This window comes from Bubalus bubalis, chromosome 19 (genome assembly GCF_019923935.1).
Source record: "Bubalus bubalis isolate 160015118507 breed Murrah chromosome 19, NDDB_SH_1, whole genome shotgun sequence".
NCBI classification, from domain to species: domain Eukaryota; kingdom Metazoa; phylum Chordata; class Mammalia; order Artiodactyla; family Bovidae; genus Bubalus; species Bubalus bubalis.
In genome coordinates this window covers 32,394,767-32,417,282 of record NC_059175.1, presented here as the reverse complement: position 1 = coordinate 32,417,282, position 22,516 = coordinate 32,394,767, and the positions used below count along the sequence as shown (strand labels likewise).

At 38.8% G+C, this 22,516-nt stretch overlaps 1 protein-coding gene across 2 annotated transcripts; it reads left to right on the top strand.

Annotated features, from left to right (window-relative positions):
• Positions 1–8,605: 8,605 nt before the first annotated feature.
• Positions 8,606–21,891, top strand: FBXO4 (F-box protein 4). 2 transcript variants are annotated; one of them, XM_044932645.1, is made up of 7 exons: positions 8,606–8,925; positions 10,473–10,708; positions 12,637–12,857; positions 16,831–16,906; positions 17,017–17,192; positions 20,930–21,105; positions 21,513–21,891. In XM_044932645.1, exons 1-7 carry the CDS (start codon positions 8,776–8,778, stop codon positions 21,600–21,602), a joined length of 1,125 nt encoding a protein of 374 aa, XP_044788580.1. In that variant the 5' UTR covers positions 8,606–8,775; the 3' UTR covers positions 21,603–21,891. The 2 variants fall into 2 exon arrangements, with proteins under 2 accessions (XP_044788580.1, XP_006076460.1); XM_006076398.3 differs by lacking the exon at positions 8,606–8,925 and adding an exon at positions 9,017–9,244.
• The last annotated feature ends 625 nt before the right edge of the window (positions 21,892–22,516 follow it).

Here is a 22,516-nt window from a genome sequence, read left to right as displayed (position 1 = left end):
CATGGAAGAAATTAAATTGTAGGCCAACCAGAAGAACATAGGTCCCAGACTGATATGAACCAGAAGGATGTTGCTCTTGACTGCCACCAACCAATCAGAAGAATGTCCACAGGCCAATCAGGTACCCTGCAACTCTCTGCCTTACTCTGTCTTTAAAAAACTTTCTCTGAAAGCCATCAGCGAATCTGGGAGTCTTCTTTTGAGCATTAATGGTGCATGCTTCTTGTTTTGTGTCTGCAATAGATGCTGCACTGTCCTTCATGATCTGGGTGTCAGTAGATTGCCTTTAAGGCATATAGGCAATGGACTCAAGTTTGGTTTGATAATGTGTTGACAGTATTATTCTGGTCCTGATAACCTTCAGACAGAGTAGTTGTTAGGAATATGGGTTCTAGAGCCAGAGGCCCTAACCCCAGCTCTCTTGTTTCCTAGCTTTGTGACACCATATAAATTATTTAACCTTTTTGTGCTTCAGCATTCTGTTGTTTAACACAGGAATAATAATGGTACCTACTTCACAGGTTGGAAGAAAAAAACGAATTAATCTTCGAAGTGCTTATTCAATAAACCAGAAATAGATGTTTTTCTGGAACTCTCTTGCTTTTTCTATGATCCAACAGATGTTGACAATTTGATCTCTGGCTCCTCTGACTTTTCTGAATCCAGCTTGAACATCTGGAAGTTCATCATTCACGTACTGTTGAAACCTGGCTTGGAGAATTTTGAGCATTACTTGGCTAGCGTGTGAGATGACTGCAATTGTGCGGTAGTTTGAACATTCTTTAGCATTGCCTTTCTTTGGGATTGGAATGAAAACTGACCTTTTGCAGTCCTGTGGCCACTGCTGAGTTTTCTAAATTTGCTGGCATATTGAGTGTAGCAGTTTCATAGCATCATCTTTTAGGATTTGAAATAGCTAAGCTGGAATTCCATCACCTCCACTAGCTTTGTTCATAGTGATGCTTCCTAAGGCCCACTTGACTTTGCATTCCAGGATGTCTGGCTCTAGGTGAGTGATCACATCATCATGGTTATCTGGGTCATGGAGATCTTTTTTGTATCGTTCTTCTGTGTAATCTTGTCACCTCTTCTTAATATCTTCTGATTCTGTTAGGTCCATACCATTTCTGTCCTTTATTGTGCCCATCTTTGCATGAAATGTTCCCTTGGTATCTCTGAATTTTCTTGAAGAGATCTCTGATCTTTCCCATTCTATTGTTTTCCTCTATTTCTTTGCATTGATCACCGAGGAAGGCTTTCTTATCTCTCCATGCTAATTCTTTGGAACTCTGCATTCAAATAGGTATATCTTTTGTTTTCTCCTTTGCCTTTAGCTTCTCTTCTTTTCTCAGCTGTTTGTAAGGCCTCCTCAGACAACCATTTTGCCTTTTTGGATTTCTTTTTCTTGGGGATGGTCTTGATCACTGCCTCCTTTCAGTGTAATGAACCTTTGTCCAAGTTCTTCAGGCACTCTATCAGGTCTAATCCCTTGAATCTGTTCGTCACTTCCACTGTATAACCTGAAGGGATTTGATTTAGGTCATAAATGGATGGTCTAGTGGTTTTCCCTACTTTCTTCAATTTAAGTCTAAATTTGGCAATAAGGAGTTCATGATCTGAACCACAGTCAGCTCCCAGTCTTGTTTTTGCTGACTGTATAGAGCCTCTCCGTCTTTGGCTGCAAAGAATATAATCAATCTGATTTTGGTGTTGACCATCTGGTGATGTCCATGTGTAGAGTCTTCTCTTGTGTTGTTTGGAAGAGGGGGTTTGCTATGACCAGTGAGTTCTCTTGGCAAAACTCTGTTAACCTTTGACCTGCTTCATTTTGTTTTCAAAGGCCAAATTTGCCGGTTACTCCAGGTATCTCTTGACTTCCTAGTTTTGCATTCCAGTCCCCTATAACGAAAAGGACATTTTTTTGGGGTGTTAGTTCTAGAAGGCCGTGTAGGTTTTCATAGAACTGTTCAATTTCAGCTTCTTCGGCATTACAGGTTAGGGCATAGACTTAGATTACTGTGATATTGAATGGTGTGCCTTGGAAACAACAGAGATCATTCTGTCATTTTTTAGACTGCATCCAAGAATTGCATTTTGGACTCTCTTATTGACTATGTGGGCTATTCCATTTCTTCTAAGGGATTCTTGCCCACAGTAGTAGATAAAATAGTCATCTGAGTTAAATTCACCCAATGCAGTCCATTTTAGTTCACTGATTCCTAAAATGTCAATCAATGTTCACTCTTGTCATCTTCTATTTGACCGATTCCAAATTACCTAGATTCACCTTACCTGCCTCCTGAGAAATCTGTTTGCACGCCAAGAAGCAACAGTTAGAACTGGATATGTAACAACAGACTGGTTCCAAATCAGGAAAGGAGTATGTCAAGGCTATATATTGTCACCCTGCTTATTTAACTTATATGCAGAATACATCATGCAAAATGCCAGGCTGAATGAAGCACAAGCTGGAATCAAAATTGCCAGGAGAAATATTAATAACCTCAGATATGCAGATGACATCACCCTTATAGAAAGCAAAGAACTAGAGTCTCTTGATAAAAGTGAAAGGAGAGTGAAAAAGGTGGCTTGAAACTAAAGATTCAGAAAACAAGGATCATGGCATCTGGCCCCATCACTTCATGGCAGATAGATGAGGGAACAATGGAAACAGTGAGAGACTTTATATTTTTGGGCTCCAAAATCACTGCAGATGGTGACTGCAGCCATGAAATAAAAAGATGCTTGCGCCTTGGAAGAAAAAGTTATGACCAACCTAGACAGCATATTAAAAAGCAGAGACACTTTGTGAACAAAGGTCTGTCTAGTTCAAAGCTGTGATTTTTCCAGTAGTAATGTATGGGTGTGAGAGGTGGACTATAAGAAAGCTGAGTGCCAAAGAATTGATGCTTTTGAACTGTGGTGTTGAAGAATCTCGAGAGTCCCTTGGACTGCAAGGAGATCCAACCAGTCAATCCTAAAGGAAATCAGTCCCGAATATTCATCGGAAGGACTGATGCTGAAGGTGAAACTCCAATCCTTTGGCCACTTGATGCGAAGAACTGACTCATTGAAAAGACCCTGATGCTGGAAAAGATTGAGGGCAGGAGGAGAAGGGGCAATAGAGGATGAGATGTGGTTGGATGGCATCATGGACTCGATGGACGTGAGTTTGAGCAAGCTCCTGGAGTTGGTTCTAGTGTGCTATAGTCCCTAGGGTTGCAGAATGGGACATGACTGAGCAACTGAAGGGACTATCTGCCTTACTCATCAACCACAATAATTATCTCCCTGTTTTTTTGGCCTTGTCCCTTTTGGAATATTAGTTCCCCGACCAGGGATTGAAAGTAGGCTTTTAGCAATGAGCACGGAATCCTAACCACTGGGCTGCCTGGGAATTCCCAAATGGCTGGTTCTTGTTCTGGCTAGTGAGCACTCACTAACGTTTGCTTAGTTCAAGTTGTGCTGGCATTCTAAGTGGGAAGCAGTTTTCAGAGGAAATCATTGACTGTATAGGCATCTTAAATGTTTACATTTAGTATGGCTGGAAGAAAACCTACAATTTTCAGAAGCTTTTCAGCCCCAGTCTCCAAATGTGTATATACCTGCTATAATATACCAACTTCTACAGTTACCATTCAGCTTCATTTACTGGGCTTCTGGTCTCACACTTAACTTTTGGTCTCACATTTAACTCACAAGTCAGATGCGTTTAATAAATATTAGTCATCTGAACATTATGCATACCCTGTTTCAAAATAGATTAAACTGGTAAATGCACATGACTGAGTAGCATGTAGCTTTAAAAAGCAAAGAGGAATATTTCTTTAAAATGCTGTGGAGTGGTATTATTAAGTGAAAAGGTGGAAAAGGTATACAGTACTATTTAAGAAAGAGTATAAATGTGTTTGTATAACCTTGTTTGTTTATATTAAAAAAAAAACAAACACGGTTATGGTGAAAGGAGGAGTGGGGGGAGCGGAATCAGATGTAGGGGATCAGGGTGTAAACTAGACTTCTCTGAATATATGGTGAATTTTGTCCATTGGCTTGGGAATCACGTACTACATTTTTGCAGTTTTTTAAAAATAAGATAACATCAAAAAGGAAACTCCTAAAAATCCGAAACAAAATGAAGCAAATTAACTGTAATTGTGTAGCAAGTTGGTGGCTTCAATATACAGGAATGTTTCAGTTAGCTTTCAGTTCAGTCACTCAGTGGCATCTGACTGTTTGTGACCCCATGGACTGCAGCATGCCAGGCCTCCCTGTCCAACTCCCAGAGCCTACTCAGATTCGTGTCCATCACATCGGTGATGCCATCCAACTATCTCATCCTCTGTCATCCCCTTCTCCTCCCGCTTTCAATCTTTTCCAGCATCAGGATGTTTTCCAATGACTCAGTTCTTCACACCAGATGGCCAAAGTATTGGAGTTTCAGCTTTAGCATCATTCCTTCCAAGGAAATCCCAGGGCTGATCTCCTTCAGAATGGACTGGTTGGATCTCCTTGCAGTCCAAGGGACTCTCAAGAGTCTTCTCCAACACCACAGTTCAAAGACATGAATACTTTGGTGCTCAGCTTTCTTTATAGGCCAAGTCTCACATCCATACATGACTACTGGAAAAACCATAGCTTTTACTAGATGGATGGACCTTTGTCGTGTAAAGTAATGTCTCTGCTTTTTAATATGCTAGCTAGGTTGGTCATAGCTTTTCTTCCAAGGAGCAAGCATCTTTTTATTTCATGGCTGCAGTCACCATCTGCAGTGATTTTGGAGCACCCTAAAATAAAGTCTGTGACTGTTTCCATTGCTTCGCCATCTATTTGCTATGAAGTGATGGGACCAAATGCAAGTTTTAAGCCAACTTTTTCACTCTTTCACTATCATCAAGAGGCTCTTAATTCTTCTTCACTTTCTGCCATAAGGGTAGTGTCATCTGCATGTCTGAGGTTATTGATGTCTCTCGGCAATATTGATTCCAGCTTGTGCTTCTTCCAGCCCAGCATTTCACATGATGTACTCTGCATATAAGTTAAATAATCAGGGTGACAGTATACAGCCATGACATACTCCTTTCCTGTTGGAGTCAGTTATCTTTCAGTTCAGTTCAATTCAGTCGCTCAGTTGTGTCCAACTCTTGGTGATGCCATGAACCGCAGCACGCCAGGCCTCCCTGTCCATCACCAACTCCCGGAGTTCACTCAGACTCACGTCCATCGAGTCAGTGATGCCATCCAGCCATCTCATCCTCTGTCGTCCCCTTCTCCTCTTGCCCCCAATCCCTCCCAGCATCAGAGTCTTTTCCAGTGAGTCAACTCTTGGCATGAGGTAGCCAAAGTACTGGAGTTTCAGCTTTAGCATCATTCCTTCCAAAGAAATCCCAGGGCTGATCTCCTTCAGAATGGACTGGTTGGATCTCCTTGCAGTCCAAGGGACTCTCAAGAGTCTTCTCCAACATCACAGTTCAAAAACATCAATTCTTCGGCGCTCAGCTTTCTTCACAGTCCAACTCTCACATCCATACATGAAACAGTAATTTGGACACCCTTAGTGTGATATCCCCAAGGGCAAAAAGAACTGGAAAGAAATCAACCTCCTTGATACTTATGTTGTTATTAAGTATGAAAATTGAAATGTATGTAATTAGAAATTAGAATTTTCAGTGTAAGAGAAGAGACGTGAAATTAAGGTAAAATTTTTGTAGTTCTAAATTTGAATAGGGAGTAATAACTCATCCCTTTATGTATATGAAGACCACTAAATAATGTCCAAAGACCATTTCTCATTAAAATGAAGTAGGGCTCCCTGGAGATAAAGCCAATTCCAGTCTTGGGGAGGGTATTCAAATGGTTGATGAGGGATAATTTTTCTTTAATTATCTAATAAAAGGAATTATAAAATTGGAATAGCAACATTTTTCAACTGTAAACAAATAACATTGATAACTGCTAAATCCTTTGAAGTAAGAAGTTTATGGAGCATTCAGTTACAAATGGATCAGACTTTTGAAACCATTAATCAGTTTGATATCAGAAAAGAAGAATGACTTACTTTGAGACCTCACTGGGAAGTCATTTTGTAAGAGTTGAGAACCATTTTAGTACTTCATACTTAAACTGATTTATTTGTGTTATTCCTAGAGAGGTAAGAGAAATGCCAATTAATTTATGGTTCTTTTTCTTGTCTGGAATCCCTTGCAGAACTAAGCCTGAAATTGGATTGGTTATTGGCTTCTAGCAATGGCATGCAAGATAAATGATGAAACTTAATATTCAGATCTCACAGAACCTCTGGGGCTTTATTGGATTTCTGTTATTTGACATTTAGATCCCCAGATAATTTACTTTTGAAGTGTAAATACAAGCTCGTAAGCACTGTGTCCATTATTAAGCATTATCGCGCTCTGCTATGTAGAATATAAATACGGATATAGATACAGATAGAGATGAATATTATGTTAAACATATTATATATTTAATTATTTGTATAAATACACACAACTTATCTATGTTTCCTGTAGCTTATCATGATCCTTACAGTCTTAAATGTTTTTGTGAAGTTGCTGATCCTCTGTTCTATTTTTGAAGGCTATTTAAAAAATGGGATTAATTTTCCACTCTTGGGCACATATCTGGACAAAACTATAATTCAAAAAATACATGTACCCCATGTTCATAGCAGCAGAATTCACACTAGCCATGACATGGAAGCAACTGAATGTCCATGGACAGATGAATGGAGAAAGATGTGGTATATACACATACAATGGAATATTACTGAATCATAAAAAAGAAAATAATGCCATTTGCAGCATGACTGGACACAGAGTAAACATAGTGAAGTCAGAGAAAGACAAATACCATATCACTTATGTGTGGAAACTAAAACATGACACAAGTGAACATATCTTCAAAAGGGACTCACAGAGATAGACCACAGACTAAACAGGTGGGAAGGGGAAGGGGGTGGGGGAGGGATGAAGGGGGAGTTATGGCTTAGCAAAAGCAAACTATTATATATAGAATGGATAAACAACAAGATCCTACTGAATAGCACAGGGAACTATATTCAATAGCCTGTGTTAAACTGTAGCAGAAAAGAATATAAAAAAGTATCAGTTCAGTTCAGTTGCTCAGTCGTGTCTGACTCTGTGACCCCATGAATCGCAGCACGCCAGGCCTCCCTGTCCATCACCAGCTCCCGGAGTTCACTCAGACTCATGTCCATCGAGTCAGTGATGCCATCCAGCCATCTCATCGTCTGTCGTCCCCTTCTCCTCCTGCCCCCAATCCCTCCCAGCATCAGAGTCTTTTCCAATGAGTCAACTCTTGGCATGAGGTAGCCAAAGTACTGGAGTTTCAGCTTTAGCATCATTCCTTCCAAAGAAATCCCAGGGCTGATCTCCTTCAGAATGGACTGCTTGGATCTCCTTGCAGTCCAAGGGACTCTCAAGAGTCTTCTCCAACACCACACTTCAAAAGCATCAATTCTTCAGCGCTCAGCCTTCTTCACAGTCCAACTCTCACATCCATACATGACCGCTGGAAAAACCATAGCCTTGACTACATGGACCTTTGTTGGCAAAGTAATGTCTCTGCTTTTGAATATGCTGTCTAGGTTGGTCATAACTTTCCTTCCAAGGAGTAAGCGTCTTTTAATTTCATGGCTGCAGTCACCATCTGCAGTGATTTTGGAGCCCCCAAAAATAAAGTCTGACACTGTTTCCACTGTTACCCCATCTATTTCCCATGAAGTGATGGGACCAGATGCCATGATCTTCATTTTCTGAATGTTAAGCTTTAAGGCAACTTTTTCACTCTCCACTTTCACTTTCATCAAGAGGCTTTTGAGTTCCTCTTCATTTTCTGCCATAAGAGTCGTGTTATCTGCATATCTGAGGTTATTGATATTTCTCCCGGCAATCTTGATTCCAGCTTGTGTTTCTTCCAGTCCAGCGTTTCTCATGATGTACTCTGCATATAAGTTAAATAAGCAGGGTGACAATATACAGCCTTGACGTACTCCTTTTCCTGTTTGGAACCAGTCTGTTGTTCCATGTCCAATTCTAACTGTTGCTTCCTGACCTGCATACAGATTTCTCAAGAGGCAGATCAGGTGGTCTGGTATTCCCATCTCTTTCAGAATTTCCCACAGTTTATTGTATATACATATAACTGAATCACTTTGCTGCACACCAGAAATTAACACGTTATAAATCAATACTTTAAAAAGTTTGCAACAAAAAAGGATTTTTTTATATGGGTGATTTGGGTAATACATGAGAGAATTTTAACAACTGAGATAAGAGAATGGTGGGCAGAGGCTGATTCTGAAATTTATAAATCTCCATAGTTGGTTATTTTCACGAAGAGAATGGGTAGCTGCATGTCCTGGAAACTGCAGGTTGACAGTGAGTTAAACCAGGTTTCAGTTTCAGTTCAGTGGCTCAGCCCTGTCCGACTCTTTGTGATCCAATGGACTACTGTACACCAGGCTTCTCTGTCCATCACCAACTCCAGGAGCTTGGTCAAACTCATGTCCATCAGTTGGTGATGCCATCCAACCATCTCATCCTCCGTCTTCTCCTCCTGCCTTCACTCTTCCCCAGCATCAGGCATTAAGCACCAAATAGTGGAAGAGGGCCATCTATTGCATAAGAGTCGCCCAGACCCAGGCAAAAAGGAAAAGAAATGAGTTCCACACAGAGAGGGACGGCCTTGGGTGAAGTAACGCAGTTATAAGAGGGGCAAAGGGCGAGAGCTCTTAAATCAATGGGTGAGGTCAGCGCGCCTGAGGTTGAGGCCTTAAGGGAGGGGCGCAGTGATTTCTGGTGGGAGCTTCAAGCTCCGCTGCGAACCACGCTCAATTGGGCCATCTCTCTCCCCGGCTCTGAAGGTTTCTTCGTCTGCGGTGGGACCGGGGTAGGAGGGCAGGGGGTTGAGGGGAACGCAGGGAGCGGGGCGGGGAGGAGGAAGGGAGGGGAAGGGGGAGGAGGCGGGGCGCGGCTGTGCCGCGTCACCGTGCGGCGCGCCTGGAGAGGCGTAGGCAGCCATGGCGGGAAGCGACCCTGGCAGCCGAGGGAGCTCTCCTCAGCCTCCTCACAGCGACTGGGGCCGCCTGGAGGCGGCCTTCCTCAGCGGCTGGAGGAACTTCTGGCAGTCGGTTGGCAAGGAGAGGGCGGCTCCTAGGGCCTCCGCAGAGGAGGTGTACGAGGAGGCCAGTTCTCTGACGCGGCTGCCGGTGAGCATCGGTCGCCGCCCGCGAGGAACCGAGGGAGGGGCGCTCGCTGGGGCGGCCTCTTGGGGGGCCGGGGAGAGGGTAGCCCGCTGGGCCCAGCCTAAGTCTGGCCCGGTCCGTGCAGCTTTACGGGCACTGTCGCCACCTGTGGGGCAGCAGTTGAAAAGAGACGCCTTAGCGTTGACGCTTGGTGCCTGGCAGCCGGACCGAGGGTTGCTGCGAAACTCACCTGCAAGGAGCGCCCTGGTAACCTGCCAGGTCATCCTCAGGTTTTCTCCCCCCAAAACGAGTCTGGGGACTGGGACACCCTGAACATCCTGTTGAGGAAATGCTGAGACCATTCCAGACATTCTTGGAAACATGGACAGCATTCAGCGTCTGGGTTCTCAGCATCTTTCATCCTAGGCTTCACGTATCAAAACACACTTTCTGAGGGTTTTGCGGCTGTTTTCTTACCGTGTATTTCAAGTAACAAAACCGACAAGTGAAATTAAATAACTAAGTTACAAGGGTCTCAAGTTACAGCAGGCCTTGAGAATTACACATCTCATTCCTTGTTCAACTGTTTAGGAAGATGGGAACATGGCGAGAGAAGAATATCTTAGAAATTAAAATTCTGTATCTTAGCTGGACTGTTGTCACTTCCCTCTGAGGTACATCAGAAATTGAAAACTGCAGGCTTAAATTTCATCCATAGTTCTTGCAGAGATAACAGATTTTTACAGAAGAACACAGGTGACAGATATACTCTGATTTGATCTGATAAAATCAGAAGTTTGTTTACTTGAAAAGATTTTATTTTGAAGAATAAATTATTTCATTAAGTAATTTAATGCAAATAATGTGGTAGAATATTCATGAGGAGAAATTAAATAAACTGATTATTTTGTTTGAAAAATACCAGAACAATGGGTGGTTTTTCAGGAATGTTTCAGTGTGTCAAAATGAAGTGTTCATTATGATTCTGCCCTGAGGCAGGAAATTAACTTCAGCATGGTAAATTTCATGAGTAAAGATAATGACTGTTAAGTTGATCTTTTGCTATTTAGTATAAAAATTGTTTGTTAATTTTGTAATTTATTGTGATTTAATTATTAAAATGATGGATTGTTCAGTTGACCTATCGTTTCCCAGTATAATTGTTAATTTGTAATTTATTTTTCAAAAAAACCTATCTGCCAAGGTAAATTATTCATTCCCTTTACCTACCTGCTGCTTCCCTCTGTTTCAGATTGATGTACAGCTATATATTTTGTCATTTCTTTCACCTCATGATCTATGTCAGTTGGGAAGTACAAGTCGTTATTGGAATGAAACTGTCCGAGATCCAATTCTGTGGAGATATTTTCTGTTGCGGGATCTTCCTTCTTGGTCTTCTGTTGACTGGAAGTCTCTTCCAGATCTAGAAATCTTAAACAAGCCTATATCTGAGGTCACCAATGGTGCATTTTTTGACTACATGGCAGTGTAAGTACTAGTTTTATGAATTAAAAAGAAGATATTAATTTGATTATAGCAAGTCAGTAGCCTAAGTTAGTCTTGGTCCTACAAATTTGTAGCATGAATTTTAGGTCTAAGGGTCCTTTTGTAAGAATTGGGGATTAGGTTAAATAACATCATTCAGGACCTACTGTAAAGCCAAAAAAAAAAAAAAGTCTGTGACAGAAGATAGCACCTTAAAAAAAAAAAGAATATTTGTGCTTTAGGTAAGGATTGTTTTCCTGTGCTAGACTTAATACATGTGGTTTTTTTCCCCCCCATATGTTAAGTTATTTAGAATCCTTATTCCAATACAGATGCCATTACATCAAGTCTTGTGAGACTCGTTGACTAAAATGTACATGTGTATAATTTTAACTAGTGATGGCTCAGTGGTTAAGAATCCTGCAGTGTGGGAGATGTGGGTTCAATCCCTGGGTCAGGAAGATGCCCTGCAGGAGAAAATGGCAACCCACTCCAGTATTCTTGCGTGGAAAAATCCCATGGACAGAGAAGCCTGGAAGGCTATAGTCCACGGGTACTCAAAAGTCGGACATGACTTAGTGACTAAACAGCATAGCACTGTAGTCTCACTTGCTGGTTACTTCCACATTGTCCCACAGCCAACCAAGACATCAGGTGTATCTGTGGTGCTGTGGAACCATGTTTTCATAGGGATAGTAATAATCATAGTAATGAACATTTGTGATCTGACTCAATGGATATGAATCTGAGCAAACTCTGGGAGATAGTCAAGGACAGGGGAGCCTGGCATGCTGCAGTCCATGGGGTTGGAGATAAACGATTTAGTAGCAAACAACATGACCATTTGTGAGCATATATATTATTTCTGATTCTTGTTATCTAGAGTTGATTGTTATTGCTCAAATAATGCAAATTTAAAAATCTGAAGTTCAGACTATAAGTGGCTTATATGACTAATTAAAGTGGTGAGGCTTGGCCAAATCTACCTAGCTGCAACGTTGACTTTTTTTTTTTTTCTTCTTAAATTACAAGATTCCTAAGTAAAGATGATTTTCTTATAAAGTTAGTGATTGTTTTAAAGGGCTTGATTTAAAGCCAGCTTGATTTAAAGGGCTTTAGGTTTTATTTAGATTTGAGCAACTCTGTTTTAATTTTTGATGACATGTTGAATCACTTGTTTAGAAATTCATGACTATTGAAAAAGCTGTTTCTTTCACATGATTCTTAGTTTGCTAGGTAACCTGTAATAAGTACTTATTGAACTGCTAGTGTTAATGGAAGTACTCTAAGAAATTCAGTTATATTGGTAGCTTTTAGTAATTTTTTTCTTTTTTACCTCTAAAGACATTTTTATGCTATCTATGTAATTTAGTGCAGGGTTTCTCAGTCTTGGCACTATTGACATTTTGCACCGGGTGTTATGGGAACTGTCTTGTGTGTGCATTGTAGCATGTTTAATAGCATCCCAGGATCTGCTAGATGTCAGTAGCACTGCCCTACTCCCCCTGTAGTTGTAATAACAAAAATGTCTCCAGACATCAGCAGATGTTCCCAGGGGGTGCAAAATCTCCCCAGGTTGAGAATCACTGCTCTATGTAGTGAATTTTAACCATTAAAACACATGTTAGACCAAGTGTTTCATGAGAGAATCTAAATGAAAAAATAGAAAGTAACCACTTCCTGGAGAAGACTTCCTCAGTTACTTAACCACTACTACTCCCATAGCACCTTGTGCTTTTTCTGTCATGGCACTTGACATATGTATTATTAATATAATAGTATCTGTCCTCCACTGCCCTCCATGAGGATTAGGACAGTAACCATTGTATACCTTTTGTCTAGCAAGTTTTCGATGCATTATATATTGTTGAATGAATAAATGGCTAAGTAAGTATTTGTGTTAATTATCTAATTGTGACAATTTTATACAGCTATAAAATGTGCTGTCCACATACAAGAAGATCCTCAAAATCTAGCCGTCCTATGTATGGAGCTGTCACCTCATTTTTACACTCATTGATCATTCAGAATGAACCACGATTTGCCATGTTTGGACCAGGTTTGGAAGAACTAAATACATCTTTGGTGTTGAGTTTGATGTCTTCTGAGGAACTTTGCCCAACAGCTGGTTTGCCTCAGAGGCAGATTGATGGTAATTTTCATGTTAATGTACAATTCATAATAAGTCAAACACTTTGAGCTTGACTCTAGTAATTACATAGAAAAAAATTAGTTTTTTAAATTATTTAACTCTTTGATGTAATGAAATGTACTAATTTGATGGATGGGAGCCCTCACGTCTCTATGGACGGAAAGAACTAATTTACTTTTTTATAAGAGGTAAGTTTTCTCTTACTTAGTCTAAAATATGAGATTATGTGAAAGCAAATTGTATGTTGTTAAAATGTTGTACCATATTTTAAAAGAATGTTACAGTAAAAACCATTCAGCATCTACTATATTCAAAGTACTTTGATATGTCTTGGAATTTCAAAAAAGAGCTAAATTGTCACCTTACCTTTATTTCTATGAAAAACAACAGGAACAACAACCATGTAGTTAATTTGGTAAGTAGGATTTATAATAAACGTGTAATAGTGGTCTAGCTTCTGCTTTACTTTTTCATTTGTTGAGGGTACCTATTAGAAACTAAAGATGCAGTGATTTAAAACAAACAACATCAAAAATCTCCACTTTGCCCTGAAAGGTGATTAGTCTAGGTGAGGGCAGAGACATGTATACAGGTGATTAGAATATGGTGTAATGAGCTTCTTTGTAGAAAGTTAAGGGTCATAGAAGGCTCTGCATTGAACATGATGCCTTATATGAGTCATTTTGATAAGCAGGGGTAAGCCATCAAAAAAAGGGTAAAATATTCTAAGCAGTGAGAACTGCATCTCTAAATTCTCAAAGTTTTGGGTGTGCATGACACACTTGAAGTAGCTCTGTGTGTCTAGAGTGGGGCCAAGTGAGAAGATGCTTATATGTCAGACTTAAGCATTATATTGAAGGATTTGAAGCAGAAAAGTAAGATGATCAAGATGGCATTTTAGATAGATCACTCTGGCTCCTGAGTGGAGAATTGATTAGAAGGGGCTCTAAAGGTGTGAATACCCATTAAGAAACCACTATAATATTGTGATAAAATATGAAGGATATGGAATTGACTCAATGTGTATCAGCAGTAATAAGAATAATTCCTAGTTTCTGGGTCTTATTTTCATATTGGATGATGGTGTCATTCTCTAGGTTAAAGAAACACAGGAGTAGGAAGAGAAACTTTTTATACAGGCAGAGATCAGAGATGCCTGCTATAAGCTAGCTATTTGAATGTGAGTCCCGTTAGACCAGAAATCTCAGCCTATTTTTTTAAGAGGTTTTTTTTTTTTTTTTTTAACTGTTTTTGGCTGCACTGGGTCTTTGCTGCTGCATGTGGGCTTTTTCTAGTTGCGGCGAGCTGGGGCTACTCTTCATTACAGTGCTCAGTTTCTCATTTTGGTGGCTTCTCTTGTTGCAGAGCATGGGCTTTAGGTATGCAGGCGTCAATAGTTGCAGTATTCAAGCTCAGTCGTTGCAGCTTGCAGGCTCAGTAGTTGTGGTGCACGGACTTAGTTGCTCTGCAACATGTGCAGTCATTCCGGACCGTATCCCTTGCATTGGCAGATGGATTCTCAACCACTGGACCACCAGGGAAGTCTCTCTTGTCAGCTTTATTCTTAGTTGTATCTGTAGTGCTAGGCACATAGTAGACATTCAATATGTATTTGATGAATAAATGAATGATTTTATGGAATACTTTATGCATTCATGTGTCAAAAGAAAGACCTGGGCTAGAACTGAAGATTTGGGAATCGTATGAAGTCCATGTGAACTTGGAAGTTTCTGAAAATAAAGAAAATTGTGAGCCAGGTGATATAGTCTTCAGTGAATGTTTGGAGAAAGGGATTATCAAAAGTAGATTCATAAGTGACCAGGTTAAGGATGGGAAAATGGTATTAGAGCTAAATGGTGTGTGTGTCTCAAAGAGGTGGAGTTTTTTCAAGAGGGTTGGTGAGTAATGGTTTAAGACATGGCATTGAGAAGTAAAGAGAACACTTATCTCTGTACCCTGAGATGTGAGAGAATAAGCAGTTTAGTTACTGGAAGCCCACTGCAAGAGAAGCAGCACCTAGGCACAGGCCAGTTTCTGGTCAGGTCATGAGGTGGAAGGATCCCATTTCAATAAGAGGTTGGGGATATGGGGAAATTGGCTGATTATGAAATAGCCATTTCATTCTGTAGAGTAATTGTGATTGTTTGAAATTGCCAGTCTAACTGTGCTTCAGATCCTGCAAGGTCAGGGAAGCATAAAGGGATGAGTCGTTGGCAAGGTGGGGCAAAACAGCATGCAAATCTTATTGGACTGAGGTTAGATGCGTTGAGAAGGTAGTTTCTGGAAGTTAAACTGATGAAAACAAAGATTAGAGACATGGTTGTTGTTCAGTTACTCAGTTGTGTCCAATTCTTTGTGATCCCATGGACTACAGCATGCCAGGCTTCCTTCACCATCTGCTGGAGCTTGCTCAAAATGCATATCCATTGAGTCAGTGACACCATCCAACCATCTCGTCCTCTGTTGTCCCCTTCTCCTCCTGACTTCCATCTTTCCCAACATGGTAGAATGTTATGATATCTTTGGGAAGTCCCCTGGTGGTGGAAGACTAGGGCCACTTTGCCTGAAATGCTTACAGACCCCGTTAGGATCTCTACATAATGTGTTGCCTGAAATGGTGATGTAAGTAAGATAGTATGGCATGGCTTCTTTAAATATCTAGATTGGTTATAATGCAGGGATTAAGGATATGAAAGATGGAGTTGTTCTTGGGCTTCCCTGGTGGCTCAGATGGCAAAGAATCACCTGCAATGCAGGAGACCTGGGTTCAATCCCTGGGTCTGGAAGATCCCCTGGAGAAGGGCTTGGCAACCCACTCAAGTATTCTTGCCTGGAGAATCCCCATGGACTGAGGAGCCTGGTGGGCTACAGTCCATGGGGTCGCAAAGAGTTGGACACGACTGAGCGACTAAGCACAACACAATGAGGTAAGTAGAGGCCATATTATGTTAAAGTTTTATTTATCTGAAGAGCAGCAGCTTTGAAGAGAAGAGACATAATTAAAGACATTTTAAAGCAATCTCTCCAGCTGCTGTCAGAAGATTGGATAGTAGGGAACAGAAGTGGATTAGGAGCATAGTTAGAAATGATTACAGAAGTTCAAGTGAGAGATGATGATGATATCTAAATTAAAGGTGTGGGGTGGGAATGGAGAGGAGTAGACAGATCTAAAAGGATGTTTGTTAATATATAGCAAAAAGACACAAAGCCAAAAAGGAGTAGAAGGATCTTTGCAGGAGGCAAGAGGAGAATCAACCCCTAAGTGTTAACACAAAGGAGGGAAGGAGTTAAGAAAGAAGGACAAATAATAGTGTTGAATGATTTAGATATAAAATATAATAAGTAATATTTAGCACCTGTTACTTACCAGTTATGTATGTAATCTTATTTAATGCTTACAATAACCCTAAAAAATGTGTATTATTTCTGTATTTCAGTGTCAAAATCAAGGCTCACAGAAACATGGGTATATGTGACAAATTCTAGCTCAAATCTAATTCCAAATTTCAGTGTTTTCTGTATTTCTTCCATTTTCTAAGACACTATGAATTTAAAAATGCCTTTTCAGAGTGCAGGGGAAAAACCCATTTGGTTGAATGTATACATGGAGTATGAGACTAATGAGAAACACAAAAAAAGTGAAACTAAGTCAGTCTTGAGGATAAGTAGAAGTAGTTGTTGTTATGCAGCTGCTACTGATAGGATGATAATAAAGTTAATGATGATAGTGATGATGGTAAAAAAAAAAAATCAATGTTAAAGCCTAAGAGTTTTTTATTCTGTATCCATGATTTACTATTTTGTGAATGAAAATTGCATATAGCATCTTTTCTTTAACATAAACATTTTATTCCAAAGCTATATATAACTTGTCATAGTTTTTTGTTTGTTCTTTTTATACTAAGTAATTTTTGCATTGTCATCTTTTGCTATCTTTATTTTTTGTTTTGATAACTGTAATTTTCTCCTTTAGGCATTGGATCAGGAGTTAGTTTTCAGTTGAACAATCAACATAAATTCAACATCCTAATACTATATTCAACTACAAGGTAAGGCTACCAATTTAGCAGCTACCTGAGACATCAGTAATAGAATATTTTAGAGGGGGTGAAGCCTGTTTAGTGTCTGTTTATGTTTTATATTTACATTTTTCTTATAGAAAGGAAAGAGATAGAGCAAGAGAAGAACATACAAGTGCAGTTAACAAGATGTTCAGTGTACAAAATGAAGGGGACGATCAACAAGGGAGCCGGTACAGTGTAATTCCACAAATTCAGAAGGTGTGTGAAGTTGTTGATGGGTTCATCTATGTTGCAAATGCTGAAGCTCATAAAGGTAAGCATTATCTTATTTTCTTTTTAAAAGCGCTTTCTTTGCAAAGCAAATAAAGTATTTTTATAGGCTTTATTGTGGCTTGTTAAGAATATCATGGCTAATTTTATCAGTGTGATTCTGTTAATATTACTATCAGTATTGGATTCTCAAACCTTGATGTGTGTTAGGATCACCTGTGGATCTTGTTAAAAACATGGCAGCCTGATTCCTATCCTGATGGATTATGACTCATAGATGTGGGTTATGTCTTGGCTGTTTTTTTAAACAAACTTTACAGAATTCTGATACACACTGAAGTCTGCTACTGTAACTACATAGTATTTTTTTTGTTGTTTCATGCTTCTGTACTTTTAGTTATTGATATTTTGTTTGCTTTTGGCCTTATTCAAATAATTTATGCAGGTAAATGAAAAATTTTAGGTTATTTTAATCATCCAGATAGTAGAGTGTGAGTTAGTAGAGTTGGTGGAGTGTTCAATAAAGTGGATTAGTTAAGAACACTCTCCATATATTCTGAATAATTGCCATTCACATTGATAAATAGCATGAAAATAGAATACTATTGGGCCATAAGCCAATATTGTAATTTCTTTCCCAAATCCTTTGTGAACAAGGTAGGGCATAAATATGCAATATATTATTCTCACTTGGAAAAAGGTAGAAGCAGTCCACTTCTGAAAGAATTTACAGTTTATAGTGCACTGAAATTATAACAACAAAAGCCAAATGCAGCTCAACTACTGACTAATTGGACTTGTCTCACTGCATAAATGGCCTAACAGGAGAAGAAGCATACCCATTTGTAGAAGTAAATCCTTTTTACCTCAGTCTCTTCTGTTCTTCCACATAAAATCTAGCATTAAATTAAAAAGTATGATACCAAAAAAAAAAAAAATGAAATGACCCGTTCTTAAGAGATAAAGCAGTCAATGGAACTAGACCCAGAAATGGCCTCAATATTGGCACCCTCAGAAAAGGACATAAAAAGAACTATGATTAATATGTTGAAGAATCTAGTAAAAAAAAAAGTGACCAATGTATGTGAACAAATAGAGATTTTCAGCGGAGGGAAAGAAGCTATGAAAAAGTAAAATGAGTGTGCTAAATACCAAAAATACAACAGGTGAATAATTCCTTCAATGGACATATCAACAAAGGAAACCTTTTGTGAATGTGAAGATAGATCAGTTGAAATTACTCAAATTAAAGAGATGGGTTTCCCTGGTGGTTCAGTGATCAAGAATCCACCTGTCAATGCAGGAGACATGGGTTTGATCCCTATTCCAGGAAGATCCCACATGCTGCAGAGTAACTGAACCTTTGTCCTAGAGCCTGGGAATCACAACTACTGAGCCTGTGTGCTGCAGTTACTGAAGCCCATGCACCCTAGAGTCTGTGCTCTGCAGCAAGAGAAGGCACCGCAGTGATAAGCCTGTGCGCTGCAATTAGAGAGTGGCCCCCACTTGCCACAACTAGAGAAAAGCCCACATAGCAACGAAGACCCAGCACAGCCAGAAATTAATTAAAAAATAAAAATTTTTTAAAAGGAAAAAATTGGTAGTGGAGGGCAGAGCAAGAGCTGGGGAAAACCAATGAAGTGATCTAACTCAGGGTTGACATTTTCTTAAAGGTCTAGGTAGTACATATTTTAGGCATGTGAGCCATATAATCTCTTACAGTTACTCAGCTCTGATACTATAGTGCAAAAGTAGCCATAGACAGTTTGCGAATGAATGGGCTTGGCGGTTTTTACCAAAATAATTACTTATAAAAATATCTATAGTGTGTGGTATGTGGACCCCTGATTCCATTTATATGTGATTGGAGTCCCAAAATACGAAGAGAGTAAGAACAGGGAAAAAGAAATTTCTGAACAAATAATGACCAAAGCTATTTCAAAATTGCTGAAAGACAATAAACCACAGATCCAAGATTCTCAAAGAACTCCAGACGTGATAAATAAAAAATACAGATACATCGTAGCCAAACTGGTGAAAACAAAAGATAAAGAGAATATCTTGAAGGCAGCCAGGGCAAAACAAAATATACATATAGAGGACCAAAGATAAGGAGAGAGACTTTCTGATAGAATTTTGCTGTAAGCTAGATAGTAACGAAGGGAAATCTTTATAGTATTGCAAAGGGTGGGGTGGGGGAGATAAAATCCAGCAGAGATATCTTTCAAAATGAAGGCAAAATCAAGACATTTTTTGGACAAACAAAATCTGAGAAAGTTCAGTCAGCAAATTTTTATTACAATAAATATTAAAGGAAACTTCAGGGAAAATAGTATACCAGGTGGAAAACTACATTTACAGAAAGGAAGAAAAAGCCTTGGGATAGAAACAGTTTAGCTATACATAAAATGTTTTTTTCTAAGTTTAATTTCTTTATCATTATTTAAAGGAAAACATGATATTTTTTAAAATAAAATATATTGTAACAATATTACACAGCATGGAAAGACAGAAATGGAAATGTTGTAAGGTTCTATATGTGAAGTTATATAATACTTTTTAAAGGTAGACTATTGTAAGTTTAAAATATGCTTTGTAAATCTTTGAGCAACCAACCACTAAAAAAGTATAACAGAGATATAATTAAATAAGCCAGTAGTGAAGATAAAATGTAATCATTAAAGAAGACAGTTCAAAAGAGCACAGGAAAAGAGGGCAAAAGGAACAAAGAATAGATGGGACAAGTCAAAATTCAATAAATATGTGATAGACTTAAATGTACTGTGTTGATAATTACATTCAATGTTTGTTTTCTATTAAATATATAACAAATTACTGCCAACCTAGTGGCTTAAAAATGCATCTATTAGCCCAGAGTTCTTTATGTCAGAACTCTGAGTACAGCATGGCTGGGTTCTCAGCCAAGTGACTCACAGGCTGAAATTAGGGTGAGAGATGGGTTACATCCCTTTCTGGAGGTTCTGGGGGAAAATCCTGCTACCTAGCTCACTCAGATTATTGACTGAATTCAGCTTACTTTTATAGATCTGAGGTCCCTGTTTCCTTTCTGGCTGTCAGCTGGGGGCTGCTCTCAGCTTAACAGGCTATCTTCATTTCTTGCCATGTGACCCCTCTGTCTTCAAATTCAGCAATGGAGGATCTCTCTGACTAGGAAGAATCTCATCTGTTTTAAGGGCTTACCTGACTAGGCTAGGCTCACTGATTATAGTCTCCCTTTCTTGAAGTCAGCTGTGTCTTGTAATATAGCCTAACCATGTTGGTGATATCCCATGTGTTTACAGATTCTTCCCACACTCAGAGGAGGGAATAGAAAAGAATTTGAGTTATTAGGGTTATTTTAGAATTCTGCCCACCACCAAATGTCAATGACTTACACTCCACTGAAAGGCAGAGATTTTCAGTTTCAATAAAAAAGCTAGACTCAATCATATGTTTAAATTTTAGAAACTCTGGCCTTTGAAAGAAAGGGTAGTGACAGCTACAGAATTTGTGAGAAGAAAATACTTTTATCAGAGTAGTTTTGCTTTTAAACCATAGAAACATGTAAGTGGTACTGTTTTTGTTCTCTATGATTTCATCTAAATTCTGATCCTTGCAAGGCTGATTAATGTAGTTTTATGAAAGATCAGTAAATGAACACAGCAGTAGAGGGATAGATGCAGTTTATTATGTTTGGATCCTGGTAATTTTTATAGTTTTCAATTTTGTATTATTATTTTTTAAATAATGAAAATTAAGAATTTTAACTACATTCCTTAGGACATGAATGGCAAGATGAATTTTCTCGTATTATGGCAATGACTGATCCAGCTTTTGGATCTTCCGGGAGACCAATGCTGGTTTTATCTTGTATTTCTCAAGCTAACGTAAAAAGAATGCCCTGTTTTTATTTGGCCCATGAGCTGCGTCTGAATCATCTAAACCACCCATGGATGGTAAGGTTCTATTTTCTCTAGTGAGAAAAATCTCATTTTATTTTTCACTCTGATTTCTAATTTATTTTTCTTTATTCTTTCCTATTCATTCTTTTTAAAAGAATAGCATTCTAAAAGTCAGTTTTAATAGCTTAATCAGTGGGAGATATTTGATATCAAAGCTGAGTTCCAAGATAAGTAATAAACCTCATATTGATAGTAATTATAAGACAGAAGAGAAGATGGTATTTTTAATCTAAACTCTCTAGAAGACAAAACTTGGTTATTTACCCACAGTTTACTGGGATTTTTTTAGTCCTATTCGTTTTTGAGTGTCCAGAAAAATGTCCCACATAATTATAAGTATTTGTGCTTAGTTTCTTAGTAAGTTTCTTAGTAACAAATGGTCTCTTTTTATTTGCTCATAGGTCCAGGACACTGAGGCTGAAACTTTAACTGGTTTTTTGAATGGTATTCAGTGGATTCTTGAAGAAGTAGAATCTAAGCATGCAAGATGATCCTCCCCTTCAACCTTGGCAACTGAAAGCATTTGAAACTTGTTACTAAGGTCATGATGTGGATATTTGCTCAAGTCAGCTCATTCTGCCCTGCCTTTTTGCAGGTAGGCTTTATGTTGGACAGCTGTCACCACTCTAATTTTTATATAACTTTTCCTTTTTACCTTAGATCAATTACAAGAAAAAAGTTTCAGTGGTAGCATTTGGCCCCAAAATGAACCTTTTAAGATTTTTTAATAACTTTCATATATATATTTTTTAATATTAAATTCTAAAAAAAAAAAAAAAATCAAGTTTGTGCCTCTCTCATTCTTCGTGATTTCTCCTCTGTTCAGTTCAAAGATTGCCATCGTGGGGAATAGCAACTTTGCTAAGCTTTAAATAGATTCTTTTCAAGGGTCCTTAACTGGTTATCAGAAAATAAGTTTTATCTATTTTTAATAAATATACTGCTTAAAGATTGGAATATTCACTGAAATTTCATTTACTGGTATGGCCATACAACTTCTTTTTCTTTTCTGAAATAGTAGGAATTAACTTTTTGTCTTATTCAATACTAATTCGGCGAAAATAACTGGAAATTCTTGCTGTTTTCAAATAACCTGAAAGCTCATGAAGTGCTAAAGCCAGATTTTTTTCCTTGCTCATGAAGAAAATATTCCAGAGACATTCATGATCATATGACCTCCTACTCACTAATTGCTTCCACTTTGCAGAGGAAACAATCCTCCTATCTCAGTGGAATTGAGGGATTTAAAAATTACAGTTGAAAAGAGCATTATATTCTCAGTGGTGCTGCACCCAAGAAACAGCCTCCGTCCTACAAGCAGGTGCCATTCTGAAGAAAGGAGCTCTCACATCTTGGGTGCACTTATCCATCCCTTAACTTGGGCATTTGTAGTTGGGGGAAGAGA

Coding starts and splice junctions, on each gene's coding strand:
- FBXO4 (XM_006076398.3), top strand. CDS start 9,056: ATGGCGGGAAGCGACCCTGGCAGCCGAGGGAGCTCTCCTCAGCCTCCT. Junction 12,858..16,830: donor GCCTCAGAGGCAGATTGATG/GTAATTTTCATG, acceptor TTTCTCCTTTAG/GCATTGGATCAGGAGTTAGT. Junction 21,106..21,512: donor ATCTAAACCACCCATGGATG/GTAAGGTTCTAT, acceptor ATTTGCTCATAG/GTCCAGGACACTGAGGCTGA.